At 36.6% G+C, this 15,083-nt stretch overlaps 1 protein-coding gene across 3 annotated transcripts in view; it reads left to right on the top strand.

The window, feature by feature from the left end:
- The window catches only part of dcun1d4 (DCN1, defective in cullin neddylation 1, domain containing 4 (S. cerevisiae)), a 41,653-nt gene extending 26,621 nt beyond the window's left edge, over positions 1 to 15,032 (top strand). For all 3 annotated transcript variants that reach the window (XM_052035958.1, XM_052035951.1, XM_052035943.1), the window contains 3 exons: positions 1,393 to 1,497; positions 2,702 to 2,804; positions 9,231 to 15,032. In XM_052035958.1, the coding sequence (XP_051891918.1) occupies positions 1,393 to 1,497; positions 2,702 to 2,804; positions 9,231 to 9,286 (264 nt within the window). In that variant the 3' untranslated portion in view covers positions 9,287 to 15,032. The remainder of the gene's footprint in view (positions 1 to 1,392; positions 1,498 to 2,701; positions 2,805 to 9,230) is intronic.
- Positions 15,033 to 15,083: the final 51 nt, after the last annotated feature.

Genomic DNA, 15,083 nt, shown 5'->3' with positions numbered 1-15,083 from the left:
ATGCCACCTGGTCCCTCAAGCATGCCCAGCCATTCAATATGATCATGGATGATCAGCCCCAGGCTTTGACTCCTGCTCTGTGCCAGGTGCTCTTTGCTCTCAAGTCCCCAATCTTTCAAATTTATTTACCTCCACAGTTCTCTGGAGTAGAGAATTCCAGAGGTTCCCAATACTCTGCTAAAAGAAATTTGTATATACCTCTGTTTTCAGTGACCAGCCCCTTATCTTGAAACTATGTCCTCTTGATTGATACTGTTCCACTAGTGAAAACATCTCAACATCTACTCTGCCTTTAGGATCTTGTATGTTTCAAAAGACCTGAGTCATACACCACAGGATGGATCCTTTGGCACACCACGTCCTAGCTGACTGTTGCACCCATCTATGTTTTACCAATTACCTTCATTAGGTCAAAAACACTAATGCAGGAGGAACTCAGCAGGCCAGGCAGCATCTGTGGAGAAAAGCAGGTGGTCATTACCATCTTCATTAGGTCCATAGCCTTGGCCATTCAAATGCTTTTTAAATGTGAGACTATCTGCTTCCTCCTCCTTAGGCAGTGCATTTGCAGATTCCAAGTGCTGTTTGAATAAAATCCGCCACCCTTGGATCTTCTCTCGCTGTGCATTTATGCCCATTTTGTCTTGGACACTCCCACCATAGGATAAAGATTCTTATCCACCCTTCATAATTTTGCATATGTCCATCAGATGACTGCTCAGCTTCCTCCGCTCCGTGGAAGATAAACCCGACCTATCCTGTCACTTATTGTAACTGAAATCTCCAGTCCAGGTAACAACTCGGTGAATGTGCTGTGCACCTTCTCTAACTCAATCGTGTCCTTCATATATTGCACACAGTACTTCAGGTATGGCTTAATCCCCGCTCTTGTATTCTATGCCACAGCCAAGGAAGGCAAGCATCCCCTAAGGTCCCTTTGTTCATCAACAAACCTGTGCGTCCTACCATTTTCTGTGTACTTCCTACCCTTTTTACCCTTCTAAAAAGTATCACCTTGCATTTGTCAGGATTAAATTGCATCTACCACTTGGAGGGATACAAATAAGGAAAAATGCACAAATTTTAGTGATTTACATTGAGCTCAAAAGGACAATTTTTTTGAGATGGGTGAGGCATTGACATTCAGTTAACATGTCCATCATCTTGATGGTAATTTATTGCACTAAATTTATGTGGTGCCAAAAAAAACTTGAGAGAAACACAATTGTGTGCATAAAATTCTCATTGGCATATTAAAATTACCCACTAACATTGCATTCAAAATAAGTGCTGAAACGTTGTTGCCAGTCAGTACTTGAAAGTGATTTTATTGACACTTCACATTCAATTTCTGTCTGCTGCTTGTATTTGATATTTGTTTTCTATTAACAGGAAAAGGATCAACGCAGTTTGGAGATGAGCACTGCTAAATGCATGCTGGGACTACTTTTAGGAAAAACTTGGCCACTCTTCCCAGCTTTTCATCAGTTCCTTGAGGTATTAAAATGTAAATGTTACATTAATTGGTTATAGTGGTCTTACTATTGCTTGTATAAATTACAATAATGTTCCTTCTAGAATAGAATTTCATTTACAATTTTAGAAATTTGGTTCCATTTTCACAATTTCATTAAAAACAAATTAAATCTTATTACTTGAAATGTTATAGAAAATTAAAGTCTGACACTGCTGTCAAGTAGAAACAGAATCAATAAACTTTTTTTAAAAGATCTCAAACTGATTATAAAATTTTTAGCTTCCGTCTAGGGAAATTAAAGTTGACTAATAATTTCTCCAATCTCTGAAGGTAGATGCACATGCATTTCAATTCTGTAGCTGTTGACAATGCAGAGAGATTTGGCTAATTGTTGTTTAAACTAGGCATTGTGCATTGACTAGAAAGTGGACTGAATTTCTGCTACTTCCTTACTAAATTGCACCCCGCCCCCCCCTGGTTTTTTATTCCCTTGGATTCCTCATGCCTATGAATTTTTTGATGAACAGTCTAATGTATCAATCATAAATGCAACTTTGGATATGGATAATTGCATTTCTCATTCAGACACTTGTTGAGCATGTGACATAAATGTTGTTATTCTCACAGCCAGTGCTATGAGAACCTTGACATTTTTGTGCATTGTAGGTAAAATAGTAAGTTGTGAAAGAGCATTTGAACTTTTTGAATGATTGCTTGATGATTTTGCTAACTGAGTAGCTGTAAATTGTTTTGGGGAAAAATACAAATAGATGTAAAGTACATTTACTGCATCATATAGTTTTTGCTGAAGTCATCATAATACTCACATGAGTACAGTGAATAGCCAATAGTTTTTTTTTGAACAACCCTGTCCTACATTAAAATGCTCAAATCATTGCCATGCATCTTAATGTCTGCTAGTACATCAGCAAATTCCAGACAGATATACAATGAACTGCACCAAAAAAAATCTGGTTGATAGAAGTCTGAGAACTTGGTTTAAGCTCTAATTTTATCCTGTAAATTTATTTTAGTAAACACCTGAACATCATTGGTTTACATTTCTGCTGAAGTACAACATTAAATTTGATGTGCTGTGGCAAAATGCAAGGGGTAAAGCAAAACACGGCTTATTTTTATTCCACAAAGCAAAACTGACTTTCTTCTGCATCATAAAGTTGGGCAAAGTGATCCCTGCTATTTTTAAAATTTCGTTCTTTGCAGCAATCCAAGTATAAAGTGATCAACAAGGACCAGTGGTGCAACGTGCTTGAATTTAGCAGAACAATTAACCTTGATCTTAGCAACTATGATGAAGATGGGGCTTGTAAGTATACCAAGAGGAACTCACTTTCTTGTTTTCTCCTTGTCTGATTAACTTCTTAGCACCTGTGGCTGAGGCAGTGAGTTCCAGCTGGCTGCTGAAAAAGAGACCTGATGCTGGACAATGTACAGAACTAATCAGTGACTTTTTCCCTAAAATTTTCCTGTTTCCTGGAGGAAGCTCAACATTACTTTGCCTTTCCTCATGACCAAGAAGTGGCATCTAGGAGCTTCACATTGAATAGATTGCAAGTTTAAACCAGGATTTCACTAAATCTTCAAACATTAAAAAAAGCTAGTTAAATCTTTTTGGGTATGGGATACACTTGGGCCAACTGCTAATTTAGAGATGGATTATATTGCTGTCCTGATACAAGTTTTATTTTGGGTACTTAACATACACCAATCAAGTCAAATACCTACAGAAAAATAGTACTTGAAAATTTGCTTACTCTATTCAGTATCTTAATAAATTGGGGTGGCACAGTGAATTTGCTAGTAATGTTGCTGCCTCCAGCATTCTGGGTTCAATCCTGACCTCTGGTGATTGTGGAGTTTGCATGTTCTCCCTTTTAAGCATATGGGTTTTTCTTTGGTGCTGTTTCCTCCTATATCCCAAAAACAGCCCAAAGAGGTTAAGTGGTCACTGCAAATTCCTCCTGATGAGTGATAGAATCTATGGGAATGGCGGGAATTAATGGGTTAGTGGGGAGAATAAAAATTTAGGTCGTGTAGGATTAGTGTAAAAGGGATGCTTGAACGTTGATGTGCACTCAGTGGGGTGAAGGGCCTTTTTCTGCAGACTGAGTGTACAACTTTTATTTTAATCAGCAATAATCCATATTGCCCTATGATTTGTTTTAACCACTTTGTGTTCTGCCATCCTCCAGCACTCAACAAAGAACAGATCTTTTTTTATAAATGAGCACTCTGATCTTTCACTGGATTGAAGTTGGCTGCATGGTATAATTGGGTAGTGATTGGCAGTCTTCGATGCCTTGTGTTAAATGGACTATTCAGTTTTATGACCATTCTATTTCTGGTTTAGATTTCGTCTTCTACAGAAGGGCAGAGTCAAACACTTGCATCCTAATTTTAAAATTGATGTTAAATGTTCTACAGTGATACAAATATTGAAGTATTTATTAAGATTTTTAAATGCCGGAAACTCAGTTCTTTGCTCTGCTTGGTCAACTCTGAATGTAAGCTCAAATGTACATGGTTGGTGAATCTATTTGAGGCTCAAAAGATCTCTGGATGACATGCTATCTGGTGGTCCGCTAGTTCATTAGAGATCCCACAGTTACATGCAATTAATAAAGTGCACAGCAGACTATTGCAGCTGAGCACTGGTTGTCATTGAAGGCAAGGTGTAAACTTTTGTTCTGCAACAGCAGTGATGTTTTGCTTTGCAGCATGGTGTAGCTACCTCTGGCATTCCATAGGAGCTGTAGCAGCAACTATGACAACTCTTTTTGTCAGAAAAGTCTTTTTTGTAAATAGTTGGTGGAACTGCTAGGCATACTCAGGCAGTACTAAGAAAAGCATTTGAACAATGTCAAATTGTATATGAAAGACACAGCCTCTGTTTAGGTTATTACCTAGACAACATGTCACAAAGATATTCCAGCTGTGACACTGCATACAATCTGCTCTTTGACAGTTTTATCTGGGAACTCACACACTGAATTGATCACTGATCACAGGCAGAATTTGTGTCAGGAGCTACCCAATGGAAGCTCCAGCCACTTTTTTTGGGCATTGTAGCTGTCACAGCAGTGATGCTTTGAGTAACTTGCACCACTTTCATAAAGTAATTTAGAAATTTTATTTCTTGACTGCCTGTTTCTCCAGTGCAGCTTCACTGCATATTCCTGTATCTGAACAAATGATTCATTCTTGTCAGGATTCATTGGAAAAGTTGTGCAGAATCCACTGAAAATAGTTGCACTGCCCAAGAACTGGTGGTTTTAAAGTATTTTGAAAAGTTTCATATGCGATTCTCCGTGGCAGAAGGCTCTCCTACAGACATTATTTGGAGTACCCAGTGGCAAGTGTTTACATTTCTGTTCCTACTCTGAGACTGTGGATTCCAGGGAAAAAGAAAAGTATTTGTGAATAGTCTACTTGTGGATGCATTCACCCTGGGGATACAAATTGCTTAAGGTAGAAAGAACAACTTGCATTTCTGTCATGCAAGTTGGGTGTTGAAATAAATGCTTTGCAACCCATGAAATGCAATTCAGGTATCCTTATTGAAGGAGGAGGCAGATGATTTTTCACATGGCAACTGCCACAAACAGCAGGACAATATCTAGGTCATCTGTTGTAGAAGTGTTCAAGGAGTAGATATTAGCCAGATCACTGGTGAGAACTCTGCTCTTCAAAGTAGTGTTAGGGAATTCCTATGTATACTTGAGAGAGCAGATGGAGACTTGGTTTAATGTTGCATCTAGACAATTTTCACTGGTGTGCCAGCTAGATTTTTGTGCTCAAGCCTCTGGAGTGGGACCTGAATCATGACCACCTGATTCTGCCTAGTTTTGCTATCAAAAAAGCTCAGCTCCTGAATTCCCTGCAGAACACCATATAGTCTAACCATCCACAAAGGCTCTGGTTGGAAATATGTTAAAATGAATGGGTTTTGCATGGAAGATCTCAACAACACCTCTTTCCATGGGCATTAAAAAGGTACCTTCTAGCGTGGGCTGTGTTGTGACTGTGAATTGAGTCACCAGAGAGACACTGAAGCTGATGATATAAAAGTCTTTATTCATCACAACAAGCAGGCTTTCTCCTGGAGACCTCGGTAGTTTCCTTAACTTCAAGAACTTCAAATTTTTATATCATAAGATCAAAAGTAACAGCAGCTGATTCAACACAATTTCAATAGCTACAATGGCATCGTTTACTTCAGTATTTTGCGTCTGAGAGTGCTTCCACTGAGTTGCAGCCTCTGAATATTCATACACCTTTGCTGGGACAAAGTAATTCGTACAGATGATCTAAAAGCTTCTGAGGACAGAGAAACCTGATGCCCAAGGTTAATGCTGTGAGGGCTGACTCTGAGTACACAAATATCCCAACTATTGATCGAGCAAATCTGCCTGTGACCACGTCTGATGTGCTAGGTGACAAAATCAGACTGGTCTGCAAAATTCCTTGAACTTGGTCACAATGGTGCAAAATAACTTGGCCAGTGTTGCCTGGTTTGATTATAGGCCAATTAACATAACCCTGTTGTCTTGCGTTTGGCTGATGCAGACAAGAATGTCTCATGGTCACTTCACCTTACAAACCACATTTTGAGCAGCCAGCCCCTGGCTGTGGGCCAGTAGACTGTACTCTCTATTTACAAAGCTGTCCTTTTAACTTCAAACTGTTTACTGCTTGCAGTTTACATTAAAAACTGAAGAATGGTTCTCATTTGAATTAATGGCTGTTATATTCACATAATTCCATAACTCATGAGTCCCTAACAGGCTGCATACTTTAAACTAATTTGGGGTATACAAGTTGCCCACCTGGTTTATCCTACCTTGAATTAAGGCTAGCAAGATCTTGATCATTCTTTTTTGCAAAGTATGCAACTAGTTAAATAGTAACATAACAGTGTTCTGTATTGGACACATGATTATAGACTTTCTCATGTTCCATCTTCCTCCATGATGCCATGCTGTTGGTGCCCGTCTCAAGATACATTCAGCTTGAATAAATACTGTATTGGTTCTAAACACACATTCTCAATCGTAAGTGGGGAAAAATGCTCTGCACTTGAGCTGTCTGGAAACTTTTTCTCTTCTCCCAAGGTAAACACTTTACCTACAAGTTCTCAGGACAGGCTTAATCAGAATTGAATGGTTTCTGCTATGCCTGACACGTTTGACATGCCTTTACCACTGGTGTTTTTAAAAAAAAGCAGAGCACTCAAAATAGTAAGTTATTTATGGTGACCTTTTAATGCACTTCAAATTTTAGTTCTCTGCTTAACATAGAGCTTCTAAGTTGAGGCCAGATATTTTCTCAGTATGTTGTTTAATAAGTGTAGAGTCTGTCCAGGCATTTGTTTAAAGCTGTTCAATTAAAGTTAACAGTTCATCTATTATTTAATCATGCTTTGCAACCTCTAAAAATTGTTCTTGGTTGAGCCTTGCCTACTCTTTAGGACTAAGTTGTCCACACATTTAATCTATCCATGATGTGGACTTCATTAACTATATGATGCCATCTTTCTGCCTTTCATTTTGATCTGGAATTGTCCACCTATTCACTGCCACACTAGTGGAAGTTACATTTCCACTTTCACTACATAAATGTTTATAGATACTGAAGTATGCATCAACTGAAGAGTTTCACAAATACAGATTTTCTATGGATAAAGATTCAAAGCACACTTACGTTGGCTGATATCTGAATGCTCACTGAACTATTGTCATTTCAGAGTAAAAACCCTTTATGGTGAAATGGGTTATTCTAACTCTGTTCCTAAACAACTCGAACAGGCTTCACTTGGTTTTTGAAAGTACATAACATGTCAATACTTTCACACTTTTATACTGTTACTATCTAGGTTTGCTAGATAGTAGGTATTTGTTGTTATTAGTACAACTGCTGTCAGGTAGCTTCACGTACCTCTGCTGTACATTATTAAACTGCCACTCTGGGAAGATTTTAACAAAGTAGATTGTATAATTTTTAGGGTCTCTTATTTCCAAAATCAAGGGCAACTTCCACACACCATGATTATCCCACCCCCATACCTCGTGTTTCTATGGGTATCTGCAAGGATGTACTTTTTCAGAAAAAGAGTTGGGGTAATTTAACAGCCGGTTTCACAAGCTTTGGTGAATTGACATTGTTATTGGAGCTTTATAGAGAGACCACACTGAATGCATCTTTTGCATTCAGTGACGTTTTCATGCACATGCTGAACACCTGCAGAACCGATCAAGTTAAATGTTACTCTTGCAGTGTGTGGAGGGTGCTTAGTCAAAGAATGAAGAAAGCCCTGCAGGGTAAGTTAGTTATCCTACCTAATGCCATTCATAGATGGTGTTCCTATGGTACATATTAGTCAACAGCATGTGGAGTAACTAATTATTTCTGATCTACCTCTACGTAACTTTCAATTCTGTTTAGACACTTCAAATGAACTGATTTAAGTTTTGGTTGTTAAATTGAAGAAAAATCATCTGTCGTGGAGTGAGGAATGGTGAAAAGCTTTTAATTTACGCTCTTGTTCATTATATTTGTTTTCATTTTTATTAGTTCTCCGAGCAATGGGGAGGGAGTTATTTAAAAACGGGCAAAATAGTTTCCAATCTGTCCATGGCAGAATGAGGCTGTTACTGTTTGATGGAGGAGCAGCAGCCACTGGAATAGCAAAAATACAAAACTTTATAGGTGGTGAGCTCCTGAGTGTGTATGTCCCTTAAAGAGTGCAAAGTTAAAAAAGATTCTCTTGAAATGCTTTTGGTCCTCTTCTCACCTATCTTTAGCTGTTTGGAAAGCTGCAGTGGCTCTCCACTCTGCTCAAAGACAGTTGGGTTGGGATCTGATGATGTCATTGGATCCTAATCAGTGTATTTAACAAGGAATCCTGCCAGTTTCAGATGGGTGCCTTTTGCCTTCTAAGTCAGGCAGTTTTAAAATTGAAGATGATGAGAATGGTTGAGACATCTGTGACAAATCATCTGTTTTAACAATCTGTCTCCCTGGTTTTCATTAGGTGGATACAGGTTATCCCAAAGTTTTAATACTTGGCCCACTTTCTACCTTGCCCATACTATGTTTTTAATGTCTGGGTTATTTTGCATCTGCTTCCATTTGAAGTTGTGACAAGTTCCTTGATCGAAGTTTTTGTCCAATTTGTGAATTGTTTTTGCTATTGACTGAACACTTTCTAATTCTATATAACTTACTAATCAAGTAAATGTGCACAACTGGGATTGCAAAATGATTGGATAATCTGTAGCCCAAACCAGAAGAAATAAAAATGGTATCTGTGTAAAGTTTTATGATTCAACACATCTTAAACTGTTTCAAATAATAAGTCCAGAGGTGCATTAGATCAGAAAATACTAATGTTCCAGTAGAACATCTCCTGTAGAATCTTATAAACTTCATCATGTCCCTTGTGAGTTTGATTTTTTTTTCATTTTAATCTTGCCCTCTAGGTTGGATGTCCAGCCCATGGTTTCTCTTTAGTTGCCCATCTGCCTGTCTAATTGTAAAACTATGACCTAAAATTTGGTATTTCCAGATGGGGATCACGCCAATGCCTTCTATTTTTTTATGCCTTAAATAACGTGAAAATACCACTTTACTTTGAAGTAACTGTACTGAGCTTGATATCTTTTAATGGTGCTTTAATCTACATCATCATGTTCTGATTGCAATATTAAATTCTAATTTAATTGTTTTCTTTCAGGGCCAGTCTTATTGGATGAATTTGTGGAATGGTTTAAAGACAGACAGATGTCCTAGCACTTTAAATTCGGGAACAACATCCATATTCAAAATTAGCCATAAAAGACCTAAGAAAACAGATTCGAAATGCGTTTTTGTTTTATCCCCTCCCAAAAAAATCTGACTTGCTGTAAGCATTAAATATCTACAAGCACTTAAATCCAGTATCAAACTTTCTTCTGAGCCTGTTTTGTGTTTTTGTAATGGGACTACAATAATGGTACAGCAAACCACACTGTGATAGCTTGCTGTTGACTTTGTGAATTGTGTTGTAAGCTGTTTCACGCAGAAATCTTTTAAAGATAATTCGGATGAAAATTGTATTAAATGGTTAAAAGTCTTAGATAAACATTTGTTGAAAAGACTTGTTAACTAAACCAGTATATGTATGCATTTAGAACTGTTCTGTATAGCTTGACTGAATCTCAAGATTACATTATTTTTAGAGTATAAATTGTAGGGACTGTGGTATAACAAAATTTTGATTCGTTGCACCAAGCTGTAATCTGTTGAATTAATGCATCATAATGGGTTGCTTAAACCCTAATTCTTGCCTTGTGTTTCCTGGCTAATAGGCTGGGCTGCTTTTCTTTCTTGTTCTATTTTGTATAACTAGCTGCAAACGTTAAATTGGGCACAGAACCTTGATAGTGATACCAAGTTTGCACAATTTTAAAGTTATTAGAATGTGTGAATGTCAGATGTACAGACCAGCTAATATTCTGGTATGTGTTCACATCAGAATCATGTGAATTGATTTTTTTTCCCCTTTTTTTTAATTTGTACTGGTCAATGAAGAGAAAAGGACTGACTTGGTCTTTCTGGTTTTTTTTTTGTTAATACATTGTTGCAGGTCAGTTGCACTAATGTAACTTGGCTTTGATTTAAACATTGGATTAAGATTAACATGAATTGTAACATGATGGTGTCATTAAAGCTACTTTTTGACCATGTCAGCAATTTGTGCTTCTAAAGCAGGTGATTTTCTAGTTTGCATTTTTCTGTTGCCTTAGACAACCTCTACCAAAGATGTTTATTGCCTATCTAGCCATACGCAGAAAAGTAATAAAATCTGAAATCCTTGTACTATAACAATTGACCTGTATGCCATAGTAACTGCATCATTTTTTTTTCTCAAATTCCCATGCATTTGAAAAATGGTGAATTTTTATGTGATATGGGGCACTGATGATGCATTATTGGTAGCAATTTAATTATAAGGAGCAAGGCATCCTTTTAACTTTTTTCAGCATTGATTATGCTATTAAGGCAAAAATATTATTTGTTACATGTGTAAGGATTGGTCTTTCCCAAAATAAACTTGCTCATGTCAACTGTGAATAGTATTCTACAAAAATGCAACAATGTAGGTAAGGCAGTTACGGTATACTAAATTAATTACTTTCAGTCAAGTTTATCAACAAGATGAAGTTAATAGCACAGTCTTCAAAAGATTATTACCCGAAGTGTTTATTTTGGACAATATCCTGTATATCAAAATGCAGTCTTTTAATAGGAACTTTTTGAAGTGTTAGGTATTGTCATCATCCTTTTCCTTTCCAAAAACATATAATGGAAAATAAAGTTTCATGAATTTATAACATGAAACAAGGGCTGGTTGATCTCCACTTTGAGGTTAAAATATTGCTATGATCAACAGGGAATGCATCATCTGATTTAAAGATCATTACATGAAAATGCAGTTTGAAGCGGCTGGTTGTTTAATATCGAATCTTTTTTTGTAAAGCCTTTCCTTTTCCTCCTCTTCCCTTCTCTCTTCTCTTTCCAACCCCCCCCCAGAACCACATACAGGCACGTGCACATACATACACACACCTTTTTTTGGACTGGATCTATTATAAAGACACACTTTGCTTAATGCACCTTTTACATTGTAGTTGATTACTAACTTTACTGGCTTAGTTTTCAGTCTTCCAGTAATATACAAACTACTACTTAATGTTGACTTGGAACGTGACATGCTCATTAAGTTATAGATGCATTTTAAAGGATGTATATCAGTATTAAACTGTGTAGTTTATTGAAGCATAATTGAAGAAAAATATCACCTGCCATTTAGAATGGGCAGAGTTTTGGAAATGTAGGCTTTAATATGAACTATCTTGTATGCTTATTTTTCTTAGTTCTCCATTTTTCTTCTGGAATTGCCTGCAAATAGTATAATCTTAACAAAACAAATTGTATTGGCTAATACGCCAATAATATGCAAAATTCTTTGGTCATTTCTAGCTGTAGTTAAATTTACACTTTGATTTAACTTCATGTTGAAGTGGCATATTTTACATTGAAATTGGATCAATTACTGCAATCCTAGTGTAAAAGGCACCTCTAGGGCACCTTTTTTTGTGAAGGTTATGAACTAGTTGAAATAGTTTTTTGGGTATTACTGGCAATTAATGTCATGAAGTGTCATATGTTTGGCATTCATCCAACACTGCCAGTCCAAATTTTTCACTTAGATCATTTAGGCAAATTAGCTATTTAACAATCTAGATACAGTAAAAATCTATAAATTTGCACTTTATGGGAGCATTTAATTCAATAAATGGCATGTGTGAAAATGCCTGAATTGCTGAGTCATAGTACACTAACATTTTTCAAGAATGACTGTGCCCTTGTTTCACTGACTTGCACATTGTAAATTATCTAATAGTTTACACTGACAAATGAAATGTGGCAGCCTGTTGATGATTTGTGATACCCATTTTGCTGATGGATGAACTAAATATAGCTTTCACCAATATACCATGAATGTTGATAATTCATTACTAAGATTTATAGAATATCACCTGTTTTAATTTCCTTCCCCTCTCCATAAAGTTCAGAATGAGTCTTTGTATGGATCCCAAAAACTGCCTTATAGAATGATGTAATCTATATTAAGTAATTTTTGTGATGACTAAGCTGTTACATTATTTTCTCCTTGGACGAGTTCACAAAATTGGGGATGCTGTATTTTATTCTCATAGAAAGGATCTTTTATCAAGCTTGTTTTTGTATTCTTTGTCCTGTCACTGTATGTAGGTATATATTTTTTTTGGTGGTTCAAATTATTTGAATAATATTGCTAATAGGTTTAAAATATCAAAGTTCTGCGATGTTTAGTCAAAATCAATGTAAAGCATGTCTTGTGTACAACAGAACAGTTGTTCAAATAAGTGGTGCTCCCACTCTTTAAGGTTTTATAATTTTAAAGTCTTCCTCATTTGAATAGTAAAAAAATAACTTGTTGGGTGCATTTTTTTGTATGTTAAGCCAAGCTTTTTATTTTTGTTAGCACACAGTATCTGTATTTACATTAGTGTTATTAAATGTTGATAAAGTTGAAAAGTTGATGTTTCAATTTGTTACATTCATATAAAATAGAAAGCCAAAGACCTTCTACCAAATACTCCTTGAAAAGACAAGATCACTCTTGAGGAAAATAACACACTACATAACCTAAACTGTAGAAGTGATAGAAAATATATTTTGGTAACAAAAATATCACTTTTTGAAAAAGGGTGAAATTGCTTTGTGTTAGGCAATGGTATAAATGCATTACAACAGTTACATCTATTTCTGATTTTTTTCAAAACTTTTTGGAGGAGATATTTGGTCCTTGCAGACCGAGCAGTAAAACTCTGTTAATCTGGTATGCTTCGACCTTTGGTGCTGGACAAGTAGGTTTTCTGGACTATCATATGTTAATCTATTAATAATCCAATACTTAAATTGTTACATAGTGGAATAAGTTTTCCAGTGAACTCTTAAGGGGAATGTGGGAAATAACCAGGTGAGAGTAAAAGGAGCATGGCAACTGGAAGCCCAGTGAGTGGAAGAGAAATTTTTAAATTAAACTTGTTATAAGTTGTTTTCCTTCCTGGTATTTCTAAATTGAGTCAATTAAAAATTGAGACTTGCCTCTCCATTGAAATGAATGAATTTGATGAATTGTTGGCAATCTAATCTAGTGTAGATACAGTAGCAGATGCCAGTGGTTTCACATAACAGCCAAGAGTGCAAGAAGTTCATGCTTCCCAGCAGCAGACTGCAGTTGGTGAACCAATGCAAGTGCTGCTGGATTTGAGTTGAATCAAGAGATTCTGGCAATTATGTGGAACCACTGGTATTTCTCAAGAAAATCCTGGTCAACAAAAATGAATGTTGGCTTAACAATTAAATACATTAAAGAATCACCAGCAATGTATCAGTAAATGATGAATGCTGAGATTAGACCAGATGGGACTGAAATATCAAACTTTTTTTCTCAAAATAAATGGTTTTAATTTAATGATTATAATAAACTTTTGCCAACTTGACAAACTACCTGACTATAGAAGGCCTAGTATTGGAATTTTAAATCTCCTGTTGGACTTTGTGTGGCCAAGCATAGGATGTTTGGTGTATTTTTCAGTGCATTCACACCAGTTGGAGTGACTTTTTTTCTTTCCCACAATGTGAAGTAATTTGCAAACAGTGCTGCTGGTGGTAGCATGCTGAATTGGAGGATTTCCAGACTCCAGAAATGCAGATCTTTATACACAAGGGAAAATAAAAAGCAACAGATGATTGAATTCAAAGCTATACTTGGAAAAACATACTGATTTGATGAAGAATATTGTTGATCTTTAAATAGCTATTTTACTAGCTAACCAGTTAAGTTGGTTGCATTCTCTATCTACTCTGATTCAGTGCTGCTTTTCAGTGTCAGAACATCAATGCATAAAAAGGATATTGTATACTTGAGTGTATAGTTTGGGCGCAAAGCAATATGAACATTTTGTTTTAATACCACATCTTCAGAACTGTTTGTACAATATGCATTGGTGCTTCATTTGGTGATACTGCAAAACTAGGCCCATACAAAACTGGAATGTCAACTAATTCATTCCATGCAGTGATACTTTAGCTTAAAAATGAGCAATCATTTGTACGATGCTTAAAATGGTTGGCTCAAAATGCTTAATTTCAAGTATTCTTTAATTTTACTGGAACATAAGAGGCTGAGGGGCAACTTGAAGGCATAGGCAGGCACAGTACTGTAGCAGTTAGCATAATGCTATTACAGCACCAGTGACCCAGGTTCAATTCCTGCCACTGTCTGTAAGGAGTTTGTACGTTCTCCCAGTGTCTGTGTGGGTTTCCTCTGGGTGCTCCAGTTTCCTCCCACATTCCAAAGACGTACAGGTTAGGAAGTTGTGGACATGGTATGTTGGTGCTGGAAGTGTGGCAAAACTTGTGGGCTGCCCCCAGAACACTCTATGCAAAAGATGAATCTCATTGTGTGTTTTGATGTACATGTGATTAATAAAGATATCTTAAAATAAGAGGCATGTGTTTGGGGATGTGGGCTGGATTATTGGGGTTGATCTGCAGACTTGTACAGACTAGGGGAAGTTAATAACTGCTCTTGTACCTTTTTCATTTTCAAAAGAAACCTAGATTTACCTGTGCTCCATTTACAGTGCAACTTGGCTTCCTCCTAGCTGAGGCCTTTTAATAATCTACTACTTCCTAATTTTAGTTTTGTTTTTAAATATGCCCCCACCAAGTCAGGTATCAGATGCTGCCATTTGAGAATTCCTCCAAATAACACATTCCTTAGCAGGTTTCTCTTGGTTATGACTGCAACAAAATGACGATAATCTCTGCACATTTCAGGTCCAAGTAGCTTTACACCTGTTATGATAAATATTTAATACAACTTTCCTCATCTGGTACTCAAACTGTTTAGATTTGTAGTTGAGGGTGGATTTGATTGTTTTAAATCAGAATTGCCCAAGGTCTCCAGATAAATTCTTGTACTGTCCCC

This window comes from Pristis pectinata, chromosome 2, assembly GCF_009764475.1.
Source record: "Pristis pectinata isolate sPriPec2 chromosome 2, sPriPec2.1.pri, whole genome shotgun sequence".
Classification (NCBI taxonomy): domain Eukaryota; kingdom Metazoa; phylum Chordata; class Chondrichthyes; order Rhinopristiformes; family Pristidae; genus Pristis; species Pristis pectinata.
Note: the sequence above shows the minus strand (reverse complement) of the source record. Positions and strands in the feature narration are given on the sequence as shown.